Genomic DNA, 23,756 nt, shown 5'->3' with positions numbered 1-23,756 from the left:
CATACACACACACACAGTTAGAAGCAAGGGCACACCTTTCTTTCCAGCAGCATTGTGTTTTGTACAGAGGTTTGATAACCGTTTGTTCCGCTGTTCCACTGACCAGCACTGACAGGCAGAAGAAAGGTCGCCAGGTTAGACCCAGCAATTTTATTGGGGTGGCAGACTGCTAAGGAAAAGAGTTGTGAGCTAACATTTTGAGAGGGTTGTATTTGGCTATGTATACAGCCAAACCTACTGTAGAATTAGCAGGAACGAAGCCCTTCATTCGCCTCTGATGAAGTGTAGCCTACATTTTTTAAAAACACATGCTTACCCAGCTGTTAGTAACACAGTAAGACTTAGCACTGATGTAGAGATTTAGCTATTTAGGTGCATTTAAACATTTTCCAAATGTAAAAGGCAATTTTACGCTAGGTAACCAAAACAATTAAGAAAACAGTGTCAGCAAAATGATCCCAGATTTGGTGAAATGCTTTGTGCAAAAGCTCCATGGTTTACTTTTTAAAACTGAAAAACATTTCTTTTTATTTTGATCTTATCATTAGGGTTAGTTTTAAAGTTATGCTTAGAAAATTCTTATTAAATGAACATATTTATGTACATATAATACTTCAGGGGCATATTATTATCGCATATTCATACTCATACATTCATATGTGTATCAAAAATATGCGTACATCTGACCATCACACCTATATGAGCTTGTTGGACATCCCATTCTGAAATCATCCCGTTCTGAAATACTTCTGAGTATGTATTGCACAAGATTGTGGAGTGTGTCTGTGGGAATATATGCCCATTCACTCAAAAGAAGATTTGTGAGTTCGGGCACTGATGTTGAACAAGAAGGCCTGGCTCACAATTGGAGCTCATTACAAAGGTGTTCAGTGGGGTTAAGGACAGGGTTTTGTTCAGGCCACTGGAGTTCCTTCACACCAAACATGTCAAGCCCTGTACTTAAGGACCACCCTTTGTGAACAGGGGCCTAAAATCACTGCAGCGCCAGGCGTCGGCTGAAGTGGTGTAAAGTAAGCTGCTGCTGGATTGACCCCTCTGCACATAGCAAGATCCGTAGAGATTTATAAAATATATAAAATACATGACCCCATGTCCTCACAAGGTATAATAAGAATGGTGTGTGTGGCGTGGGTGTGTGTATGTGCTCTTTTCTGAATTGCAGGTTCGCTGTTTAACCTCAATTCGGTCTGTAATGGTTTAGCAGAGCTGAGTCACCCCAGGCCCTTTCCAATTACCAAAGCAGTTCACAGTTATTATCCCCAGGCCATAACAGTGTATAATGTGGAGTTAAAGCAGAGTGCAGCAGGATTTTGGGCCTATGTGACGTGATACAGGCAGTGTATGACCCTTGTTTGAGTTGATTTTAAGGTACTGGCCCCCAGGCAAATAGAGTGCCTTATATGGCTTTGCCTTTACTTAGGCTGTATTTTGCATTAGTGGACTTGTTATGTGTTTATCTCCTGCAGTGAGGTTTGTGGTCTGTTGACTCATGACTTGCAGCGTAGATGTTCAGAACTTCCTCAGTGCTTCGTGGAGAGGTCCATACCATGTCTGTTATTCACAGCCTTTAGATTATAAAGGTCATTTGTGGTGAACAAATGGAGTGTCTGGTTATTAAGTCCCAGTTTTAGACCCTGTATTCAGTTGTAAGCAGGTGTAGTTTTAATTTCCCTGTACAGTGGAAGAAGATTAAAAAGACAGTACAAAAAGTCTTTAAAATGGTTAAAACTTTTTTAAACAGTACAGTTGAAAAGTAACATGATTTTATTGCTTTTATTGTTTGTGTGTGTTTAAGAAATAAAAGCTTACTGCCCAGATAAACAGCTTTACGTATTTTCTCACAGTCTAGGGCTTCTGCACAGTAGTGTGTGCTGTGTGACTGCATTTTTTAAACAAATACGTTCTTACTACCCAAATAAATAGCTTTACATATAATTTTCCAACTCTTTATGCAAAACAGTTTTTGCTGTAGTTAATGTATTACTAGCAGAGTAAAAATAGGGTCAACCTGCAATGCCAGTGTCAGCAAAATGATCCCTGATTTTGTGAAGTGTTTGGTGAAAAAGAAGCAAGTCACCATAATGTAGCTACTTCTGGCTCCTTCCACTAAGCAGAAACTGTCAGGTTCAGATTTATTGCCAGTTGCCTAAAGTTATTTTTTTCTTCACAGATCTGTTTTTCTGCTGCTCTTCTGTGCAAGCCTTTAAACTCATTTAAGTTTAACATTTGCCTATTGACACGCCACATTTAAGCCATTAGTTAATTATCAGTCCATTCATGAGCTGAAGTGGCTGTGTTAGGGTAAAGAAACCTTCCTTTTCACTCTGTCTCACTCAGTCTAGGTTGAAACTGGAATTCAGAGAATTTCTGAGTTATGTGTTCGAGTGTGGTGTGTTTTAGGTTTATTAGGCGATGTGGCACAAATTTTGAGAAGACATTTCTGGTATTTGTCACAATATTTAGTTTTTCTGATATTTGTGAATTTGAAACAGATAAAACACACCAGCAAAATAGGAATATTTATTTCAAATTAAAAAAAGCTATAACAATAATTTACTTGTTACCATACTGTTTAACACTGGTTGTTGTTGGGTAGAGACTCTATAATTGGTCAGCATTTTTACCTACCGATTTCAACTACTGATGCACCGATTATGAATAATTCTTTTAGGAACTTATTTTTTTTAACTGAAACCTCGTACTGTGTGGGCTGAATGGAACACAGGAGCACGTTTCCAGAACCTTTTCTTAGCCAAAGTGCAACATAAGCCACATTATTTGCTCTTTTGTGGGCCAAACTGGTATTTTAAATTCTTAAATGAGAAATCAGTTGCCTGTCTAAATAATATGAATCAAATAAAGTGCTGCATTGAAATTAAGAGGCAACTGACTGTTTAGCACAATGAGTCATGCATAATTATGCAATGACATTTTGGAACAGATGTCGCAGCAGCGTTCAAATACAGTGCGAGTGCACTTACCTGATTCACATTATTTACAGCGTAAAATTACAGCACAGATTGGGCTAAATAATAGTAATAAATTGGCTGAATAGCTTGTTCAGAGCGAAAATCTGCCGATTCTGATTTTGGTCAATTCCAGATGTACGTCTGTATTGCTTGCTCAAACAGTGTGTTTCTCTTATTAGCACTAAGCCACTTTAGCTGTGTGAGTATATGTGTGCTGATTGTTCATATCAGTTTCATCACATTACCCCTAAAGCAGTACTTCTTTGACAGGATTACTGTCTGAGTGTGCGCACACTCATACGCACTCTCCTGTCAACCCAGCTGGTGTCTGCCCCCCCCCCCCCCCCCACCCCCCACCCCCCCTTCCCCAATCGCCCAGCTGGGCTGTGGAGCTGAGACCGTTAATCTGTGTTCTAGAAAGAAGGGATTAATAATGAGAGAGAAATTGAAAGAGAGAGATAGAAATAGGTAGAGAGACAGGTAGCAAGTGAAAGGAAGAGGGAGAAGATGGGGGGAATTTCTTTTTGGTTGTGGCAGGGTGTGTGTGGGTCCTTAAAAATATTCAATTTGTCTGAAATTACATTACACAAATGGCCTCTTATTGTCTCTTTATGTGTTTGTCTCCTTGCTTCATTAAATTCTGGCACCAGAGTGATGAAGCCACCCGTGTGTTGGCCCTATCGTTGGGGGATTGCAAATTCAGACTCTGCCGATGCCACAGCCGCATGTGCCTGGGACTCCAAGAGCGAATAATTGGCCATAGGATGGCCTCTCACAATGCTAGTTTTCATTTAGTTGAAATAAGACAATTGGCCATTTGTGTTCTTCTCCAAAGAGTGTTAAGCTGTATGAAGATCAAATCAAATTAAGCCAAGCTTTATTGGTCCCACACACAGCCATTTACAGTACAAAGTGCAGTGAAATCCTTATACATCTGTCTGTTGCCATGAAACACAGTATATGCAATATAAAAATATAAGCTAGAATATAAAAGAAAGGGAAGAAGAGTATAAAATATAAAAATATGGGCATTTAATAAAATTCAAGTGTACAGTGGGGTAAAAAAGTATTTAGTCAGCCACTGATTGTGCAAGTTCATCTACTTAGAAAGATGAGAGAGCTCTGTAATTTTCATCATACACTTCAACTATGAGAGACAATATGAGAAAAAAATCCAGGAAATCACATTGTAGGATTTTTAAAGAATTTATTTGTAAATTATGGTGGAAAATAATTATTTGGTCACCCACAAACAAGCAGGATTTCTGGCTCTCACAGACCTGTAACTTCTTCTTTAAGAAGCTCTTCTGTCCTCCACTCGTTACCTGTATTAATGGCACCTGTTTGACCTTGTTATCTGTATAAAAGACACCTGTCCACAGCCTCAAACAGTCAGACTCCAAACTTAACCATGTCCAAGACCAAAGAGCTGTCAAAGGACAACACGAAGAAAATTGTAGACCTGCACCAGGCTGGGAAGAGTGAATCTACAATAGGCAAGCAGGTTGGTGTGAATAAATCAACTGTGGGAGCAATTGTAAGAAAATGGAAGACATACAAGACCATTGATAATCTCCCTCGATCTGGGGTCCACGCAAGATCTCATCCCATGGGGTCAAAATGATCATGAGAACGGTGAACAAAAATCCCAGAACTACACGGAAGGACCTGATGAATGACCTGCAGAGAGCTGGGACCAAAGTAACAAAGGCTACCCTCAGTAACACACTACGCCAAGAGGGACTCAAATCCTGCAGTGCCAGGCGTGTCCCCCCCTGCTTAAGCCAGTACATTTCCAGGCCCGTCAGAAGTTTGCCAGAGAGCATATGAATGATCCAGAAGAGGATTGGGAGAATATCATGTGGTCAGATGAAATCAAAATAGAACTTTTTGGTAAAAACTCAACTTGTCGTGTTTGGAGGAAGAAGAATGCTGAGTTGCAACCATACCTACTGTGAAGCATGGAGGTGGAAACATCAGGCTTTGGAGCTGTTTTTCTGCAAAGGGGACAGGACGACTGATCTGTGTTAAGGGAAGAATGAACGGGGCCATGTATCGTGAGATTTTAAGCCAAAACCTCCTTCCATCAGTGAGAGCCTTGAAGATGGAATGTGGCTGGGTCTTCCAGCATGACAATGACCCCAAACACACCCCTCGGGCAACGAAGGAGTGGCTCCGTAACAAGCATTTCAAGGTCCTGGAGTGGTCTAGCCAGTCTCCAGACCTCAACCCCATAGAAAATTTGTGGAGGGAGTTGAAAGTCCATGTTGCCCAGCGACAGCCCCAAAACATCACTGCTCTAGAGGAGATCTGCAGGAGGAATGGGCCAAAATACCAGCTACAGTGTGTGCAAACCTGGTGAAGACTTACAGGAAACGTTTGACCTCTGTCATTGAGAACAAAGGTTATGTTACAAATTATTGAGTAGAACTTTTGTTATTGACCAAATACTTATTTTCCAGCATAATTTACAAATAAATTCTTTAAATATCCTACAATGTGATTTCCTGGATTTTTTTCGCATATTGTCTCTCATAGTTGAAGTGTACCTATGATGACAATTACAGAGCTCTCTCATCTTTCTAAGTAGGAGAACTTGCACAATCAGTGGCTGACTAAATACTTTTTTGCCCCACTGTATGTCTATGTGAAGTGCAATTGTTTGGAATTTGAGTTTTCTGTGATGTTACATTAGTGGTAGTTTGCCATTTTATTCTTCTTGGAGGAAGCACATTAGGCTTCACCCTAGGAGCTTGGTAGATTCCAGAAACCTAGCTAGTGGGTAGGAATTGGCCGTAACTAATTTGGATGCGTTCAGACACCCTGTATGGCTTTGCAACACACAGAGCATTCAAAGCACATAGAGAGCTTCTGAATCAGTATCACCTTTTTGGTCAAGTACACTTGCATGCACGAGGAGCTGGTGCTTATGTAAATAGACTCTATACAATACAAATAATAAACACATAATACAAACCAATCCTATAAGAGCCAAAAAGGGCTTCTCAAAATATATGCATGTACTGTACAGAGCTCTGCAAAAGTCTTAGGGAGCCATGAAAATTGTTTAAAATGATTTATTTTGGCAATAACAAAATTGTTTTTGCCAGTAACAACACTATAGCATTAGAATAAGCACAGTGAAAAAAAATATAGCAAAATGCGGCACAACTTTTAAAAGTTAATTATATCTACATGAGCAGAGTACAGTTAGAAGAACTTGGGTTTGATTCCTGACTTCTTAGTGAACTCTCTCTCAATGTCAACTAGACATTGGTAGTAACAGTAAATGCTAGACTTCCTTGAGAAGAGCTTTTAGAAAAATGGTAAACTAATACTCTCACACATAAAATAACAGTTGTTTATTCGTATTTTATGTAATGTTAGTGTTTTTTGGAACAGATTGTTGCCCTGATAAGTAGCTTTCTGTATGATGTTCTCAGATGGCCTAAAACTTTTACACAGTACTGCATGTAAAATAAATGTACAAAGAGTTTACACACCCCATGAATGCATGACAAGTTCATTTGCATACACTGTTCTAGTTCTGTAGTTTATTTGATATCCGTGTAACCCTTGCCTTTGTGGTTTAGTCTGATCATATCTGGTGAGATGCGCTGTGGGTAATGTTGCTGCCTTGTATAGCACCTGTTTTTTCATTACAGGCTGAAGACAGGGCCTTATATCACCCCCCCACTGCTGTTGTGTGTGTGTGTGTGTGTGTGTGTGTGTGTGTGTGTGTGTGTGTGTGTGTGTGTGTGTGTGTGTGTGTGTGTGTGTGTGTGAGATAGTGGATGATGTGTGAAGAAAATACCTCAGACACTTAAAATGCTGCTGCTGTACTGCAGGTACTGTTGCACAGCGTTGAATCATTCATCAGAGATAGTCGCTCTGCATAACAGTGTCTGTCTGATGAATGAATGTAAGCATGTGTTTCTATCTGTGTGCATATTAAAGCTTTACGATATTAGAGCAAAGCTGATATGCAGATTTTGTGGGTCATAATGATGTTAAAGGGCTAAAACTTTCGACAACCAATAATATCAGCACATTATTTTATTATTATTTTGACATATTATTATTTTTTTAGGATTTAATTTCATACCCCTGTAGTTTTAGTTCAGTAGTGGTGGTGCTTTACTGACAGATATAATGATGATGATGATGATGATGATGAAAATAAAATATAAAACAGAATCTCAGGATAAACGTGTAGCAGATGCGAAAGTAAGCTAAGAGAGTCATTATAAAAAGCCGTGTGGTGGAGAATCTCTAAGGGTCAGTAGCATCAGGAAGCACAGCTGCACTATCTGACCACAGGCTGTTGATAGTGGGCTTCACCAAGGACGAATGTGTAGTATTGCCAGCTGTTCTGCTATTACAGTAAGGATATGCATTTCAGTTTGAGCACTGGGTGTAGATCCTGCACTGAAATTGGCAATAAGGCAAAAATATTTTAAAAAATTATTGCTCTGGCAAAAATACAAAGTAATACTTATATATTTGTAGAATGATACAGTCATTTGCAAAAGTTTAAACACCCCTTGTCAAATTAAATGTTTTTTAATTTCTTAAGTAAAAATAAGCATGTGGACTCTTCCTGTACAAGGAAAAAACTTAACTATGCCAATTTTTTGCTAATTTTACTTATTAGTTTAGTCATTTTAGTCATTTGACCAAACCTTTACATATAATTGTCATCATATTTAGTTATTGACGTTTGCAGTTGGAATAAACAATAAACAATAGTGCCACATAAAAAAGGTTATGAAAGAAATATGTAATTTTTTTAAATGTAGCATTTTGAAGAATTAAGTAGCTTCCATTACCTGCTCACTACATTAGCCTCGTAGCTCCAGCACAATACTGAAAAAGCAAACTTCAGACACCGAACATGTGTTGGCTGATTGATTACATTTGGTGTGAGAGGGAATGTTTTTATTGATCTTGCAGCGAGCCAAACATAGCAGTTAGTGAATAATAAATCTTCAGACTAAGAACTTGTAAGCTTTTTAAGACTAAGCTTATGTTTAAGGGAATAAATGGAAAAAAAATCTTTGAAGGGGTTAAAAAGATTTGTTGCGCGTCTATAATGTGACTCATTTCAGTCCTTTGGCCACTTTAGTACATAGATTTCAGTCTTTTTGTAACCTGAAAGCAGTCACTGTCCATTTCGAGGAAGCTTAACTGAGATAATAATATAGCATTGGCTTTCCATTAAGCAAAAAATAATGTTAAATGTCTTCTGTTAAAGAAAAACTGTAACGGCCAGCAGTGGTTTTCTCTTAAAGGGCATGCCCTTTAAAGAAACAGTGCTAAACCTTTATGCCAGGTCAATTTGGATGGAGCTTCAGTAGATTCTCTGCCAACAAATTTGTGCGTGTAGAGGGAACAGGAACCGGAGTGAGACTAAATCCATTTATGTGTATTGATGTGTGTACACCTGTTGGTGGATTTTCTCCCCACAGTCTGTTGCATTATGTATTATGCAATCTGTGTATAAAGATAAGATTAGATATCTGATGCTGCATTCATTCACTCGCTCTCTTTCCTCTCTGCTGGCAGTGACAATGCAAGCTCAGATTGTTCACATAGTTACAGGGGTGGGTGTGACACAGCCAGTGGGCTCCTGTGAGGTCAAACGTGATGGGCTATGTATTAATCTCTCTCTCTCTCTCTCTCTCTCTCTGTCTCTCTCTCTCTGTCTCTCTCTCTCTGTCTCTCTCTCTCGCTCTCTCTCTCTGTCTCTCTCTCTCTCTCTGTCTCTCTCTGTCTCTCTTTCCGTGTTCATGTTGATTTGACAGAGCTCTAATTCTATGCTATATAGATTGGTATGTATGTAAATAGATTAAGTTCTCAAATATCACAAGCACAATAAAAAAAAGAGCAGGGGTTTGTCCACAGCCTCGTCTCTCTGCCCATTTAAATCTGGTAGGCCGCACTCAGATGCCAAGTTTTGATAATTGACAGTTGTTTCTACTGTTGATGGTAGGGCTATACAATATTGTCATAAATAAATGTCATAAAATGTGATGTTTGATAAAGCTGTTGGATATAGGGCCAAACGATTTTTGCAAAATATCTAATTGCAATTTTTCTGATCAGTATTGTGATTATGATTTAAACTGCAATTGTTTATAATTGAGGTATAAATTGAGAAGACCACCATATATTTTTTCTGGCTTGAGACTTAAAGTGGTAATACAGTGCCTCAGCCTGCCAGTTATTTGTGGTTCTGATGTCACAGCAGTGTACAAGCTCCATGTTATTAGGTCAAATTTCCCTATTTAAAACTTGCATTGCATCAACATTGTTGCTAATAAACTGTAAGACTATAATAGAAGTTGCAGCTCTTGTGAAAATTGCACTCTTCCAATTGCGATATAATTTCGATATAAAAACAATTCAATCTTTCAGCCCTAGTTGGATACCAAAACCACAATATGAGAAGCAATCTGTTATTATTAACATAACGCACACTCACACCTTATTTTTGGATGTATATACAGACAGCTAACTAACTAAATCTGCTTTAAGCAAAAAGCAAAATACAAAATTACAAAAGCACCAAAAACAAATGAAATACTAACAACTACTTACATTAAAACTTTGAACACTGAAAGGCTGAAAAATAGACAGCATTACCTCAACACCTTTTTCTATAAAGGCTTCAGTAACATATATATTTTTATATTTCAGGTATATTGTATATATTGTATATTTTATATAATTATAGGCACAGAAGAGTGAGTCATTTTTGTTTTCCTTTTGTTTAGTTATTAAAAATATGACAGTAGCCAATACCACCTCACACAGTTAAAACACAGTACTAGATATGAGAACAATTTTCGTGTTTGATGTGTTTTTACTTTTGTGCTTGTAGTTTAGGATGTTTTTGTGAGTTTTTGACCTGTGCACAAGGGTCTTTTGTAATTCAGTGGTTATCGCTCATTGCCCCATGTGGGAGTGCAGCGTTCAGTCCCAGGGCAGAGAATCTTCTAATGGTTTGTGCTGGCAATGTAGTGGCATCTGTCTGGTTCTGATTTGTGATCTGTTTGATGTTATTTAATCTCTTCAGTCATTGCAGAAGCTCATATGGCAATAAAGTTAAAAACATGATTGATTGTGCAGCCTTAAAAGATGCTCAGAATAAACTGATGTGTATTGGTGATTCAGTGGATTGAAACTGGCGATACGCTGTATTCGAAATGATTACACCTTTACTAAGTATCGTCACACCCTTTCTCAGAAACACTCATCAGGGTGGTCTGCAGAGCATGCAGCTGCTTACAAGAGTTTGTTTCATCAGTGTCACCGCAGTGCTCAGAAGGCTCCACCACTCAAATAATATGTGCTCTGTGGGGGTACTGTCCATTGAAGAACAGGGTAAAATGGGGCAAAGTATGCAGAGAAAACTTCCACAATAACAGATCTGCACCTGTGAATGGACCAAGAGTGCAGATAGAAGGAAGTGTTCTAATAAAGTGTTCAGTGAGTGTATATACACACACATTTTGGGTATGCGTTAAACGGGTGTATAGAGGTGCGTACACAAAGGCAAGCAAATAGCCAATCAGATAACAGCTGACAGGTCCTGATAGTTGTGGCCTATAGATATCAAATGCTATGTGTGGATGGAGTGTCTGTGGCTGATACTAATGCAGTTTTAGCGTGTTTAAATGATGAATTGATATGATGAACTGCTTAGCATGTTGTAATACCGAATAAGCATTCAACTTTTGACTTGTCATGCAATAATAGTTTAGAATCTCGTCCTCACTCTCTCGGTCTTTCACACACACTCATCCACACATACATACATGCACAGGGAGACACACACACACACCATGTCTGTGCCTGTTTTGCTCCCATTAGGGTGAACTTCAGTCCCTCAGGAGAATCACCGTGCTCTCTAAATTAGCACATGGGCACTAAGCATTAGTGCAGAAACTCCGTTGTCCTCCTCTGACTTGCTCTCAGTCTCAGGTGTTCTACAGCCTGTACTTTTTGCCACACTAGCCTTGAGAATATTCTTTTAAAGACAGCTATAGTTTATCAAAATGAACTTTTTTGCCAACCATCACAAAAGCATGTTGTAATTCTATAGTAATTATTTCATTGTAACAGCTGGAAGTCTTCATACCATATTTGTGTTTGTATGTAGAAGAGGCGATATTTTGTCATGATTTGACATTCTTATTTTGAGGAAAGAAAACCATTCCTTTATTTTTTGTCATGATTTGGTTGAAAATTTTAAAAAGTAAAGAGTTATGCACTGATGCCAATATCTGTTATCATTCCTGTACGTATCTGCCAACATCAACACATAAACATTTATAAAATGTCGAAAATGCAAGTACATCTGTCTGTATAGCATTGCAGAGGACTATCACAGCATTTATTTATTTAGGCTTACAAATGCAGACAAATAAATGAAATGCAGTAGCCCAGCGTTACTTAAACATTCTGCTCTTTATGAGTGCAATAATTACATCATCGATCCTAAACATCTGTCTGATGCCATTTGTATCAGTTGTATCAGTTCTGAAGGGATACAAATATCACTGTCCCTAGACAAAAGCCTGAAGTACAGAACCTAACCTGTCAATACAGAAGATTAATTACATGTAAATGTAATTCATTCTGTGGCTAATTGTGCCATCAGGGATGCAACTGTGTAATTATGTTTAAATAATAAAGCAAAATCACAGTGCATGTCAGCACACATTTCTCTGTAATGCCAAGTGCCAAGTGATTCTAGTTCCAGTTTCTGTTATCAGTGTAGATGGACAAGATTTGATATCAGCATCTGTCCAGAGTTCCCTCATATCTGTACATCCCTGTAATAACTATAGATTCCTGAGAGTTAAATCTTTTTTTCCTTCTTGTAAGCACTTGCAAAATACAGCATTTGCATGTAGAGTGAATGTCAGTCAGGCTTGTGATGTGTTAGTACTAATGAGATAGCTATTCCTCTATCCCCATGTCCTCATTCTCTCTCTCTCTCTTTCTCTCTCTCTGTTTCCCAATCCTTTCTCCCCTTTCTCTGCATCTCTCCCCATCACTCTTTCTAATTCACACACACATACACACACTCACTTGCTCCCCTGCCTGCTCCCTCTCGCCTGAGAGAGCTCTGTGTATGTGTGTGTAAAGCGGGCATAGAAAGTAATTGCATATGTGATGACAGCGACCTACTTCGCCAAAGTGTGCTTTTTCCTGATGACATCGAGATGCTCCATCTGCTCTGAGTCCAAGAGGTGTCTTCACACACACACACACACACACTTTCCATTAACAAAAGGCTGCGTCTCTGTTCTGTGTACTCAGATTGGTGTGCTTTGTTGCTGGCTGCCATGGCAACTATTAAACTTGATTTCAGAGTAAAAATCTGAAGGTCTCTCACAGCACTGCATTCACAGATAATACCAGTGAGTCCAGTGAAGGCAAATAAAATGTGCACTGTTTCACAAAGAGCTTTGCTAAAGCCTTAGGGGTGGCTGAGCACTAACACAAGTGGAACAACTGTGTGTGTGTGTGTGTGTGTGTGTGTGTGTGTGTGTGTGTGTGTGTGTGTGTATTTGTACATTTTCAAGACAATTTTTTGAACAATGAACAAAATGCTCCATGTTTCAATTTTTAAACTGAAAGAGCAAAACCAGTCCTTTTTTGGTCACTGAGGTTAAGATTAGTGAGATTTGGAAAAATTCCTGTTACACAAATATACTTACATACATGTAATACATATGAGACATAATATCCTTACTTATAGGCACTTGCATGTTGGAACAAAACCTTCTGTTGCCTTTTGATGTTTTTAATTTTTTTACCTTTAAAAATAGTAGCTGCTCTCACATATTCATAACAAACAGATCAGTAAAAATGCTCCAAATTAAAATAAAATCTTGTTACATTTACTTTATTTGAATGTTTTTACCTTCTCTACCATTTTAGAGATAAAAGGTTTTATTCTGGCAGCAACAATTTAAACAATTTATATAATACAAATGAATGTGTATACATACTTATACAGTGGTTCTTGAAGGTTTTTTAACCCTTTAGAATTTTCTATATTTCTGCATAAATATGACCTAAAACATCATGAGATTTTCACACAAGTCATAAAGTAGATAAAGAGAACCCAGTTAAACAAATGACACAAAAATGTTATACTCTGTCATTTGTTTATTGAGGAAAATGATCCAATATTACATGTTTGTGAGTGGCAAAAGTTTGTGAACCTGTAGGATTAGCAGTTAATTTGAAGGTGAAATTAGAGTCAGGTGTTTTCAATTAATGGGATGGCGGTCAGGTGTGAGTGGGCACCCTGTTTTATTTAAAGAACAGGGATCTATCAAAGTCTGCTCTTCACAACACATGTTTATGGAAGTGTATCATGGCCCGAACAAAGGAGATTTCTGAGGATCTCAGAAAGAGTTGTTGATGCTCATCAGGCTAGAAAAGGTTACAAAACCATCTCTAAAGAGTGTGGACTCCACCAATCCACAGTCAGACAGATTGTGTACAAATGGAAGAAATTCCATTGTTTCCCTCCCCAGGAGTGGTCGACCAACAAAGATCACTCCAAGAGCAATAGTCGACAAGGTCACGAAGGACCCCAGGGTAACTTCTAAGCAACTGAAGGCCTCTCTCACATTGGCTAATGTTAACATTCATTAATCCACCATCGGGAGAACAACGAACAACAATGGTGTGCATGGCAGGGTTGCAAGGAGAAGCCACTGCTCTCCAAAATTTGACATGGCTGGTCGTCTGCAGTTTGCTAAAGATTATGTGGACAAGCCAGAAGGCAATATACAATAATACACAGTGGTGCTTGAAAGTTTGTGAACCTTTTAGAATCAGAGGTCAGAGTCACAAGTCCGAGGTGTTATATTTACTTTCAATGCAAGTTAATTTAACAGTTTTTTTCCAAGTAATTTTTTGTCATTGGTCCAATCATCATGGATATTTGGATATTTGCATGTAGTGTAAATGGCACTTAGCATTTTGTAATTATGTGGAAATAGATTTAGAGATATGGGGGGTACATAATGTGTGTGTGTGTGTGTGTGTGTGTGTGTGTGTGTGTGTGTGTGTGTGTGTGTGTGTGTGTGTGTGTGTGTGTGTTTAAAGAACGAAGACAGCTTTGATGTCAGTAAACACAGACAGGCTCTTTGAAACAGCAGACTATATAGAAGTATCTGTTACTCTGTCTCTCTCCATCTGATTGTTATATATTTTAAAGGCAGCATAGAGCAGCATACCCTGAACATCTGAATGAGTATTTTGACAGCAGTGTTGGATTTATGCACAGTCAGGATGTGCTCTGGCGCTCAGAACCAATTTATGACCTACTGTATTACACACTCTCCCTGCAGACCCTGGGGCCTGTTCTCCATCCTGACGTACGCTCAGTTACAGCTGCCCTCTGTGCAAAGACACACAATTTGGTTTTCTGGTTTCATAACATGTTTCAAGCCACAGTCACACTCACCCTCTGGTTATGTGCTAAATGTGCACCATTAAGTAGGTCACTCTGTGTCAAATTGCTAGAGCTGGACACGACATGTTGCACAGCTTGGAGTCATGGTGTAAAGAGTGAAGCGATGCCTCTGAGATTTGAGAGAAACATCTGTGTAAGGAGAAGACTGAAGCAGGAAGCAGAGGTTTCTGTCAGCTTTTTTTTTTTTCATCAGTGTTCCCTGTTTGCAACTGCTGAACATCTGACTAAAAATCTCTCAAACACTGCCTTTGACATCCCTGTAAATCTTATGCTGTGAAAGGCTGAGGCCGCATGCTGTGTGACAGGTGGAATTGAAACGTCATCTCTCAAATCTCAGTATTCGTGCATTCAGTCTCAGAATGTACCCATTTTCCACTTACCAGTGACAGGGACGATGCAGCTGATTATATGACCTGTGCATATTTAAGTTTATCTGCACCAGTATACAAGTTTCATGAAGAATGGGCCAAAACAAATGACCCAGAATGACTTGGAAAAATGTCTGCTTCCATTGACTTACATTACAAATAAAGATTTTTTCCTTCTGCTGTAAAGTCATTCTGTAGATATAAGGTTGTGATCCGACAGCAGCGTAATGAACTGAAGAAAGCTACTGCATTTATATGACTGCAGTGAGATATTTTGCATCTTAACAGTAGCTGTCTTTCTTCCTTCTTCATTTATCAGCTAACACTTATAAAAAACATTTCAAACAAGCCTGCCAGCAAAAATCCACCCAAAGCAATTTTAGTTTTTGAACATTGCTCCCACATTCAAGACACCTCATCAAAAGGTTTTTTTCTAGTTATTAAAATGGAAAATCAAACTCTGGAGACAACTGCATCACTGCTATATGACCTGAGTGAACATGTTTACAAAAGAAGTAGAGATGGTTCAGTTTTTATTTTTGCAGTATTTAAATGATGGACATGTAGGTCCTGAGTTAAGACCATTTGAGAAGCAGACGTTTAGACTCTGATTCAGACGATTTTGTCCAAAGTTGTTTTACTGCAGAGGCCATTACATGGTGATGTGTCACGCTGAGCTAAGACACTTTTCTTTCTCTCTCTTTTTCTTTCAGCATCTGTCCCTTTCACAACTGACATGGCTGGCAGATTTTCTAAACTGAACTGATCTCACTGTATACCATGAATAACTGTCATTTCATTCACTAACTTCATTTGTCCAGATTGGTTAATTAAACCCTAACACCTAGACTTATTATTCAGTTATTATTACTATGAATGATTATTCAGCAGAATTACTAAAACATTGTTCCGTAATTAATATGAATCCAATCAGGGTCCAGTTTCCCTTTAACATCTTAACAGGTAGAGGGAGTGTTCTGTGTGATGCTCGCTCTACCATTTAAGAAGAATCTTTGTGCTAAGATGCTTGCAGTAAAACCCAGCCCTGCATGTTTTTTTTTTGTTGTGAAAGGGAGGAGCTTAAACGTGGGCCCACATACAGACCTGAGAGTTCAGGGAGGTTTAATCAACAAGTCATTCAACAGCAACCTTGAAAAAATCTTGAATTCAGTAGCAACATTCTTACATCCTGATGTCCCAATTTCAACGTATTGATTATATTCTCTTTCTCTATATTTTTCTCCTGCTCTTTTTTTGTTCCTTTTTCAAACTGTCATTCTTTGCATTTCCATTTTTCTCTTTCTTTTTCTTTCTTTCTTTCTTTCTTTCTTTCTTTCTTTCTTTCTTTCTTTCTTTCTTTCTTTCTTTCTCACAGATTCATATAGCTTTACTGACATGTATAGTCATTAAAGCATCTTACTGGATATATGTTTTGCTGATTTATCACTCTCTCTCTCTCTCTCTCTCTCTCTCTCTCTCTCTCTCCAGGCAACTGACGGGAGCAGTCTGGCTGTCCCCGGCACCATGCAGCGGGGCGGCTCAGAGACGTGTCTGGAGCTGGATGGGGAGGGGTCCGTACGAGACGCGGGTCGCGGGCGCCTGGGACTGGAAGGGCTGCAGCAGAAGATACTGAAGGTGACAGAGCAGCTGCGGATTGAGCAGGCCCTGCGAGACGAGAACGTGGCCGAGTACCTGAAGCTGATCAACAGCGCCGACAAGCAGCAGAGTGGGCGCATCAAACAGGTGTTTGAGAAGAAGAACCAGAAATCAGCTCAAACCATCACTCAGCTGCAGCGCAAACTCGAGCAGTACCACCGCAAGATCAAAGAGTGTGATGTCACTTCCTCCTCAAATGGGACCAAACACACACATACACATAGCAAAGATGCAAAGGAGTCGTCCAAGGACAGCTTGAAAGAGTGCAAGGAAGCAGCGGTCAGGGGCAGTGGACGTCACCCACAGCTAGACAAGGTAATGAATGATGGTCACAGCACTTTTCAGGAACTCAGAGATGCATTGAGTAATTATGAACATAAAGTAACATATGGCATTAAGGACATTGTAAGCAGGAAAAAACAAGCAGTTTATGGCTAGACTAGACCTGAGAAGACTGTGATTACAGAAGCAAGATCAAAATATAGTAGCATTATAAACGAAAATAAGTTATCCGTGGGTTCTTCAAAAGAAGTGTTAGGAGTGTAAATAAGACCATCTTCAAAATAATGTTATGGCAAAATATTGCAGAAAAGCTCATGATAATAATGATATCAACGCAGTAATGGCAGTATCTGTATTTATAGAGTCATATGCAAAAGTCTGTGCACCCCTGATGAGTATCCTTTCTTAACTTAGACATGTATAATTTTTGTTAGTTATGTACTTATTTATTACTGTAGTTTTTAGACATCAACCAAAAATATTTACTGCACAATAGGGGAGTTATGTCATTATATCACATAATTTGATGTTTGGGATTTTTGGATTCAGTGATGTGGATTCCGATTAATTTTGATTATCCTACAACATTTAATCAGTTAACTGCCGGGAAGAAAAAAAAAACAGACCAAGATATATTACACTTTTAGGTCAACATAGAGCTGGAGGCTTATTCATTAAGGTGATGGCACTGTTGTTAAGAGGTTGAAAGAATCTTTAGCAGCAACAGAAATACATTTGAAAAATGTTTTATTATTTAAAAATAGCTGAGGGAAATTGCTAGGTTTTCATATTGGAAGAGGAACGGAAGCTGCTTCTTCAGAACCATGTTAGTTTGTCAGAAAAATATAGACAGACATGGCTAACATCAACCAGTCTAGTTAACAATAAAGCCATGTTAAATTTGCCTTCTCAGCCTTGACCGTAATATTGCACTGACGTTCCAACAGTCGTCTCTCAGATCAGCAAAGTGTAACATAGTAAGCATGCTTATTTCTAAACATGAAACTGTATTGTTTTACAGGCCTGTTGAGAAAGCCGCATATCATTGCTAATTTGTATAGTTCCTGTGCTGAAAGGGAACGAGAACCCGAATAGGCATTTCAGTATTCAGATACCGCCACCTTGAACAGTTAACCAAGTACTCGAATACTTGTGCAGTTCACCTAATTAAAACTGCCTTGATTCTACCAATTTGTATGGAAAATATGTTAATGTTTTAATGTTAAATTTCAATACACTGTTTCAAATATGATTTTTCAGTACTGTATTGAAATTGTTACACTTTCATTAAATTTGTAACAGGGTAACTCCAGTGGATGTACTGTCTCAGATGTACTTGTGCACAATTTATTACACTCAGAAATGAAAAATCAGTGATGCCTGTATAACTCCATAGAAGTGGTGATTATACAAGCAAAATGATTGCCAGTATTTGCTCACTCGACTGTGTTACCTACAGTGGAAACCTTTTCTCTTTAGCTTTACTCACATTGTGTGTAAGTGGAATATGCTAATGTTAACACAGGCTGATTGGCAGATACCAAGTTTGTGGTTGAAATGAGCATAAATTCTGTTGTTAAGACTGCATAAAAATATTGTCAGTATTTAACTAATTCAGAATAGTCGCCAACCAAAAATATACAGCTGATAGTGGTCCTGTGGTCAGAAGCTGACCACTGATGAGGGGTTAGAGGACAGCAAAACCAGTAACTCTGTGCGTGTATTGTGAAGTCTCAAAGTGTATAGCCATGTTAGATTTTCAACAAATCTGTTTAAATACAACTTAAAAGACATAAAGATATTACATAAAGAATAACACACTTACTAACATATTAATGTGTGAATAAATTAATATATTCTGCATGGCATATTTGAGATTTTAAAGCTGCCTTTTGATCAGGCAAACACTTGAATATGAATACACCTCACTATTCTGTCTCTGTTTACTGCTACTCTGATGAAGTAAATCAGTAATAAGCACTTCTATAGCGGTATGAATTGTGTTCTGAATGTCTGCTCACGCTCAGGCTATTCTACTACATCCAACAATGAACACAGCTTTGAGCTGCTTTTATACAGAGATAGGAAATATGGTATGGCAGAAAGCTCCAATTCCACATTCTGATCCAGTTTACTGACCAACACTGACATGCTGCACACTCACAAACTACATTTTAATAAAAAAAAAAAGACACAAGGACTCTGAACATACTGCCGGCAAGACGTTAGGTTTGATATGGTTAATTGGTATAAACCTATAGACACCCTGTAATTATTTGGTCTTGCCGCTATTACAGGTGAAGACCATCGGCCCGGGGGTTTCTCTCTCACCGCCTTTTTTTTTCAACAAGTCCCGTGGCTTCGCCAACCTCATCCGCAACAAGTTTGGCAGTGCTGACAACATTGCCCACCTGAAGAGCACCATGGAGACAGGGGGTGGGCTGCAGGCAGAGGGGGCAGGACGGGTGCTGAGTGGCAGTGCTACGCTGACCAGCAAACCCAAATACCCTAGCGATGACGAGTGCTCCACAGGCACGTCTGTGTCTGTGGAGAGCAATGGACACAACTCGGCTCTGGGTGCCACCCACATTGAGGCGGTGCCAGGGGAAAGCTCCAGCAGGCTGGCCGAGGCCCTGGAGGAGGTGCGTGAGGTGAGGGAGGCGCAGACTCACCTGGCAGAGGACATAGAGAACCTACGGAGCCAAATAAAGCGCAACTATGGCTTTATCTCACAGATGCTTCAGGAGGAGAGATACAGGTAAACATACATACACATGTACAACAGAAATTATATCCCTATACATACACCACTAATCAAAAGTTTGAGTATACCTGATTTTCATTAATAATGCAGACCCTCCTGTTACATTTCAAAAGTAGGTCTTGAAAGAAATAGTTTGGGCAAAAAATAAATAAATAAAAATCTACTTACACAAGATGTAGTCAATCAGGCAAGGCATGGTTAAATGTTGTTTCTTTTGTTTAGAAATGGATTTACAAGGCTAATGTAATTGACAAATGCAAGAACTCAGTAATGTTTGAGCAAAAGTTATTTATTAAAGTTATGCAGACTTGTTGATGTGATTTAGAGCATAGTATAACTTACTGTGAGCTAGAAACATGAACAGAAATTCACAGATACAGACAACTATTTAAAGGGACATTGCATCCATGCTCCAAAATGTCTGTGAAATTGAAAGGTTCAGATGTGATAAAGCATGAAAAATACTGATACTGACGGTGATCCCAGTCCTAGAATTAACCAATTTTTCTCTCTACATACAGGGGACAAACCATGTCTGCTAGAAATGTTTGGAAATTAAATTGTCATTCTGTTTATAATTGCTTTTACCATCTGTGATTTAATTATACATAATTATACAATTGTATGCAAAAATTTGGGCAATCTGATAAAATACCTCTTTTTTGCTGGTTTTCTAAGTGAAGGTAAGTTAATACATTCTCTACAGAGAACACACTTCTTCACATATTAATGGACAATTACTGTTTATTTACAATTTTCTAATGTGTTAAACTCAGCGAATAATGTGTTTAACTCAGTAAACAATGTGTTATACTCAAATAAACATTTGCAGAACAAAAACTATTATTTGTGTTCCCTGTTTACTTATTTTGTCTTAAATCAGGGATGTTCAAACTTTGCATATGACTGTAAATTAAAGAACATTCAATATACAGGCTTTACAGGAGGATCAATGCAGAAACTCACAAACACATACCCACTGTGTGTGCTTGTCTTTGGCAGATGCGAACGGCTGGAGGATCAGCTGAACGATTTGACCGAGCTGCATCAGAATGAGACGGCCAACCTGAAGCAGGAGCTGGCCAGCATTGAGGAGAAAGTAGCCTACCAGGCCTACGAACGAGCCCGCGACATACAGGTACACACAACACACACACACACACACACACACACACACACACACACACACACACACACACACACACACACACACACACAAAAATAACGTTGTGTCTAAATGTTTAAACATTCCAACATAATAACTTAAGAAACCTAATTGGGTTTTAGGGTGTGTGTGTGTGTCTGTATGTCAGGAGTACAAATAGGTCAGTACTACAATAACATTCTTCTGATGTTGTGAGGCATTAGTTGGGAAACATGTTTTAAGCCATGCAGATGTTCCAGCTTGTACTATTTCAGTTGAGATGTGCGCCTCACTGCTTAATAAAACTGTGTTCACATTACAGGGATGAATTTTGTATTTTTGCCTAAATGTGACACAGAATTAGGGGGTGGACAATATAGCAAGAAATATGTTTTCAAGCTAAATGATATGTTTCATGATATTTAGTTTTAAAAATACATATTTTGGAACCAGATTTTTCAGTTTTGAGAATTTGAGAATAGTTTTGGAAGCAGAATCATTAAGTTAAGTGAGCCTTATTAGTCCCACAACAGGGATATTTCACCTGTGCATTGTGAAACATCACATACACACTAGTGAACACACACGCTAGGGCGCAGTGAGCTCACTTGCCCGGAGTAGTGGGCAGCCCTGTCTGTGGCCCAGGACCAGTTGGGGGTTAGGTGCATTGCTCAAGGGCACCTTAGTCACGTACTGTCGGCTCAGGGGATCAAACCGGCACCGTTACGGTCATAAAGCTGGTTCCCTAACCTCCGGCCCATCCTCATTAATGCACTTCAACCAGTCAGTTGTGTTGTAATGAAGGAGGGTAGGGTCTAAATAGCCCTGCTTTGAACAATATTTCTGAATGGAATCATTCTTTATGTTTTGACCTCCTCACAATTATTTTAAAATGTTGAAAATAATAAATAGAAAGTGATGAATAATAATGTCCAAAAACATATGTACTTTTTAGAAATTCAGAGTCCCAATAAAATGCGGTAGACCTGTTCTGTGAGTACATGTGTCTAGACTTTTGACTGGTAGTTTAGATAATCAGCAGTAGTCATAGCAATATAACATTTTTTATTCGTATTTAGTTAAGTCCTTGTGCCCTTTTTTGACCTCTGTGTTCTTCTGTCCTGTAGGAGGCGCTGGAGGTGTGTCAGACGCGGATCACTAAGCTGGAGTTGCAACAGCAGCAGCAGCAGTTAGTGCAGCTGGAGAGCGCCGATGCCAAAGTGCTGCTAGGAAAGTGCATCAACATCATGCTGGCCATTGCCACGGTAATCCTGGTGTGCGTCTCCACGGCAGCCAAGTTCACGGCACCATTGCTACGGAGCCGGCTGCATGTGCTCGGGACCTTTGTGTGTGTGTGTGTGCTCGCGCTGGGCTGGAGCCACTGGGAGCACGTACAGTGTGCAGCGGAGAGAATGTTCCTGCCCAGCTGAGGAACTTATAGCCTGTATATGTCTGTGTGTGTGTGTGTGTGTGTGTGTGTGTGTGTGTGTGTGTCTGTGTGTGTGTGTAATCGTACGCTGAAAAAGTTCAAGTACACTGAAAAAATTGAACTGACTTAATTGATCAGTTCCACATGAATAAAATATATTACGTCTGCATAGTTTTAGTCCTTCAATTTACTCCTGGCGTAATATATATTATTCATGTATAAGTTATGTACACATTAAAATCAAGTAAATTCAGTGCATGTATTTTTTTCAGTGTAATACTGACACTGGAATTATAGTTCCTTCCTGGACTCTTCGCTACAGTCGGGCATTTGCAATGAGGAACTGTGCTGTGAATTTTGGCTTTAAAGGAACTCTTTTGTGTGTGTTTGTTTGTGTGTTCAGACCATAATGACCTTTATTATTGACACATTGGGATTCCAGTTTGTCCTGGACTCATCACTACAGTTAGAGATTCACTACAATGAACTGTTCCCTGAATTATGGCTTTAAAAAACTTTTCTGTGTGCTTTTGTATTGATCTGCTTCTCTACTCCAGCAGACACGGGTCCATCTCTGTCACTGTATTGTAACAGGTCCATCTGTATAACTGTTGTAATGGGTCCATCTGTGTTACTGTATTAGCTGTTTTGACCTGATTCACTATACTGTTCTATTTTCTAAGGGTGCACCATGTAGCAGCAGCTAGTATTTTGTTCGCTGATGAATGGTAAAATAGAATTATTATTATCAGTCCCAGAATTATAACTGATAATTTAGTGCCCTATTTTTACTGTCCTATTTATTTTTAAACTCATAACAGTACACCCTTAAAACATGGGCTCTTTAGTAAAGGCAATTTTTATATATAAAACCCTGTAAACACAAAGAACCATTTGAACTGAATGCTTTCCATCTATAAGGAAAGCCTGTTGTATATGGTTCTGTAAAGAACCTTTTTTTTTTTTTAATGGTTTGGAGAAATCGTCCAAAAAACAAAATGTTAAATATTGTTTATTATTATCTCCCAAAATTCCATATCGGTGCATCCCTGCATCTCCAGAGTCTCCCTAATAGATACTTAGCTTTGTGTGCATTGGCGGAGTAAACACAACATTTGGCTGTAACAGTCTGAGTTCAGGCATGCCAGAAATGTTTGTGTTATTATGGCCTACTTTTCCTGAAGAGTGGGAGTAGTGTGAAGCTCAGCACACACAGCTTAACATATGCACACACACTCGCCCTCCGAAACGCACACTTAAGGCGGAGCAATGTTTGTGGAGTGAACTGTTGTGAAAATGAAATATATTGTTATATGTTGACAAAATATTCCAAAACATTAATGGAATATATTGTAATATGTTTTCAATGTATTACATTTTTGTGTGGGGCAGCTTTGGAATAATTTTCACTGTGCAGAAAAAAGTGAACTTGCTTTTCGTCATTGTCAGAAGTTTGTGGTAGGGTTGCCTTTCTAAATGAGCAAGTGAAGTAAAGTAAGCATGTAATGAACTTCAGAACTGTTTTAAATGAAGGCTGAAAGAACTATTTTTGTACCTTTTTAAATCTCTATTCAGAAACTATGTTGGAACTAATGCAAATACAGTGACCTCCACCAA

General features: G+C 38.8%; 1 protein-coding gene across 1 annotated transcript in view; it reads left to right on the top strand.

Annotated features, from left to right (window-relative positions):
- tmcc3 (transmembrane and coiled-coil domain family 3) overlaps positions 1 to 23,756 on the top strand; it is a 32,499-nt gene extending 8,743 nt beyond the window's left edge. The window contains exons 2-5 of the mRNA XM_017696942.2: positions 16,353 to 16,835; positions 19,100 to 19,560; positions 20,569 to 20,704; positions 21,838 to 23,756. Of these exons, the coding sequence (XP_017552431.1) occupies positions 16,353 to 16,835; positions 19,100 to 19,560; positions 20,569 to 20,704; positions 21,838 to 22,140 (1,383 nt within the window). The 3' untranslated portion in view covers positions 22,141 to 23,756. The remainder of the gene's footprint in view (positions 1 to 16,352; positions 16,836 to 19,099; positions 19,561 to 20,568; positions 20,705 to 21,837) is intronic.

Source organism: Pygocentrus nattereri, chromosome 1 (assembly GCF_015220715.1).
Source record: "Pygocentrus nattereri isolate fPygNat1 chromosome 1, fPygNat1.pri, whole genome shotgun sequence".
NCBI lineage: Eukaryota > Metazoa > Chordata > Actinopteri > Characiformes > Serrasalmidae > Pygocentrus > Pygocentrus nattereri.
This window is presented reverse-complemented; position numbering and strand designations above follow the sequence as displayed.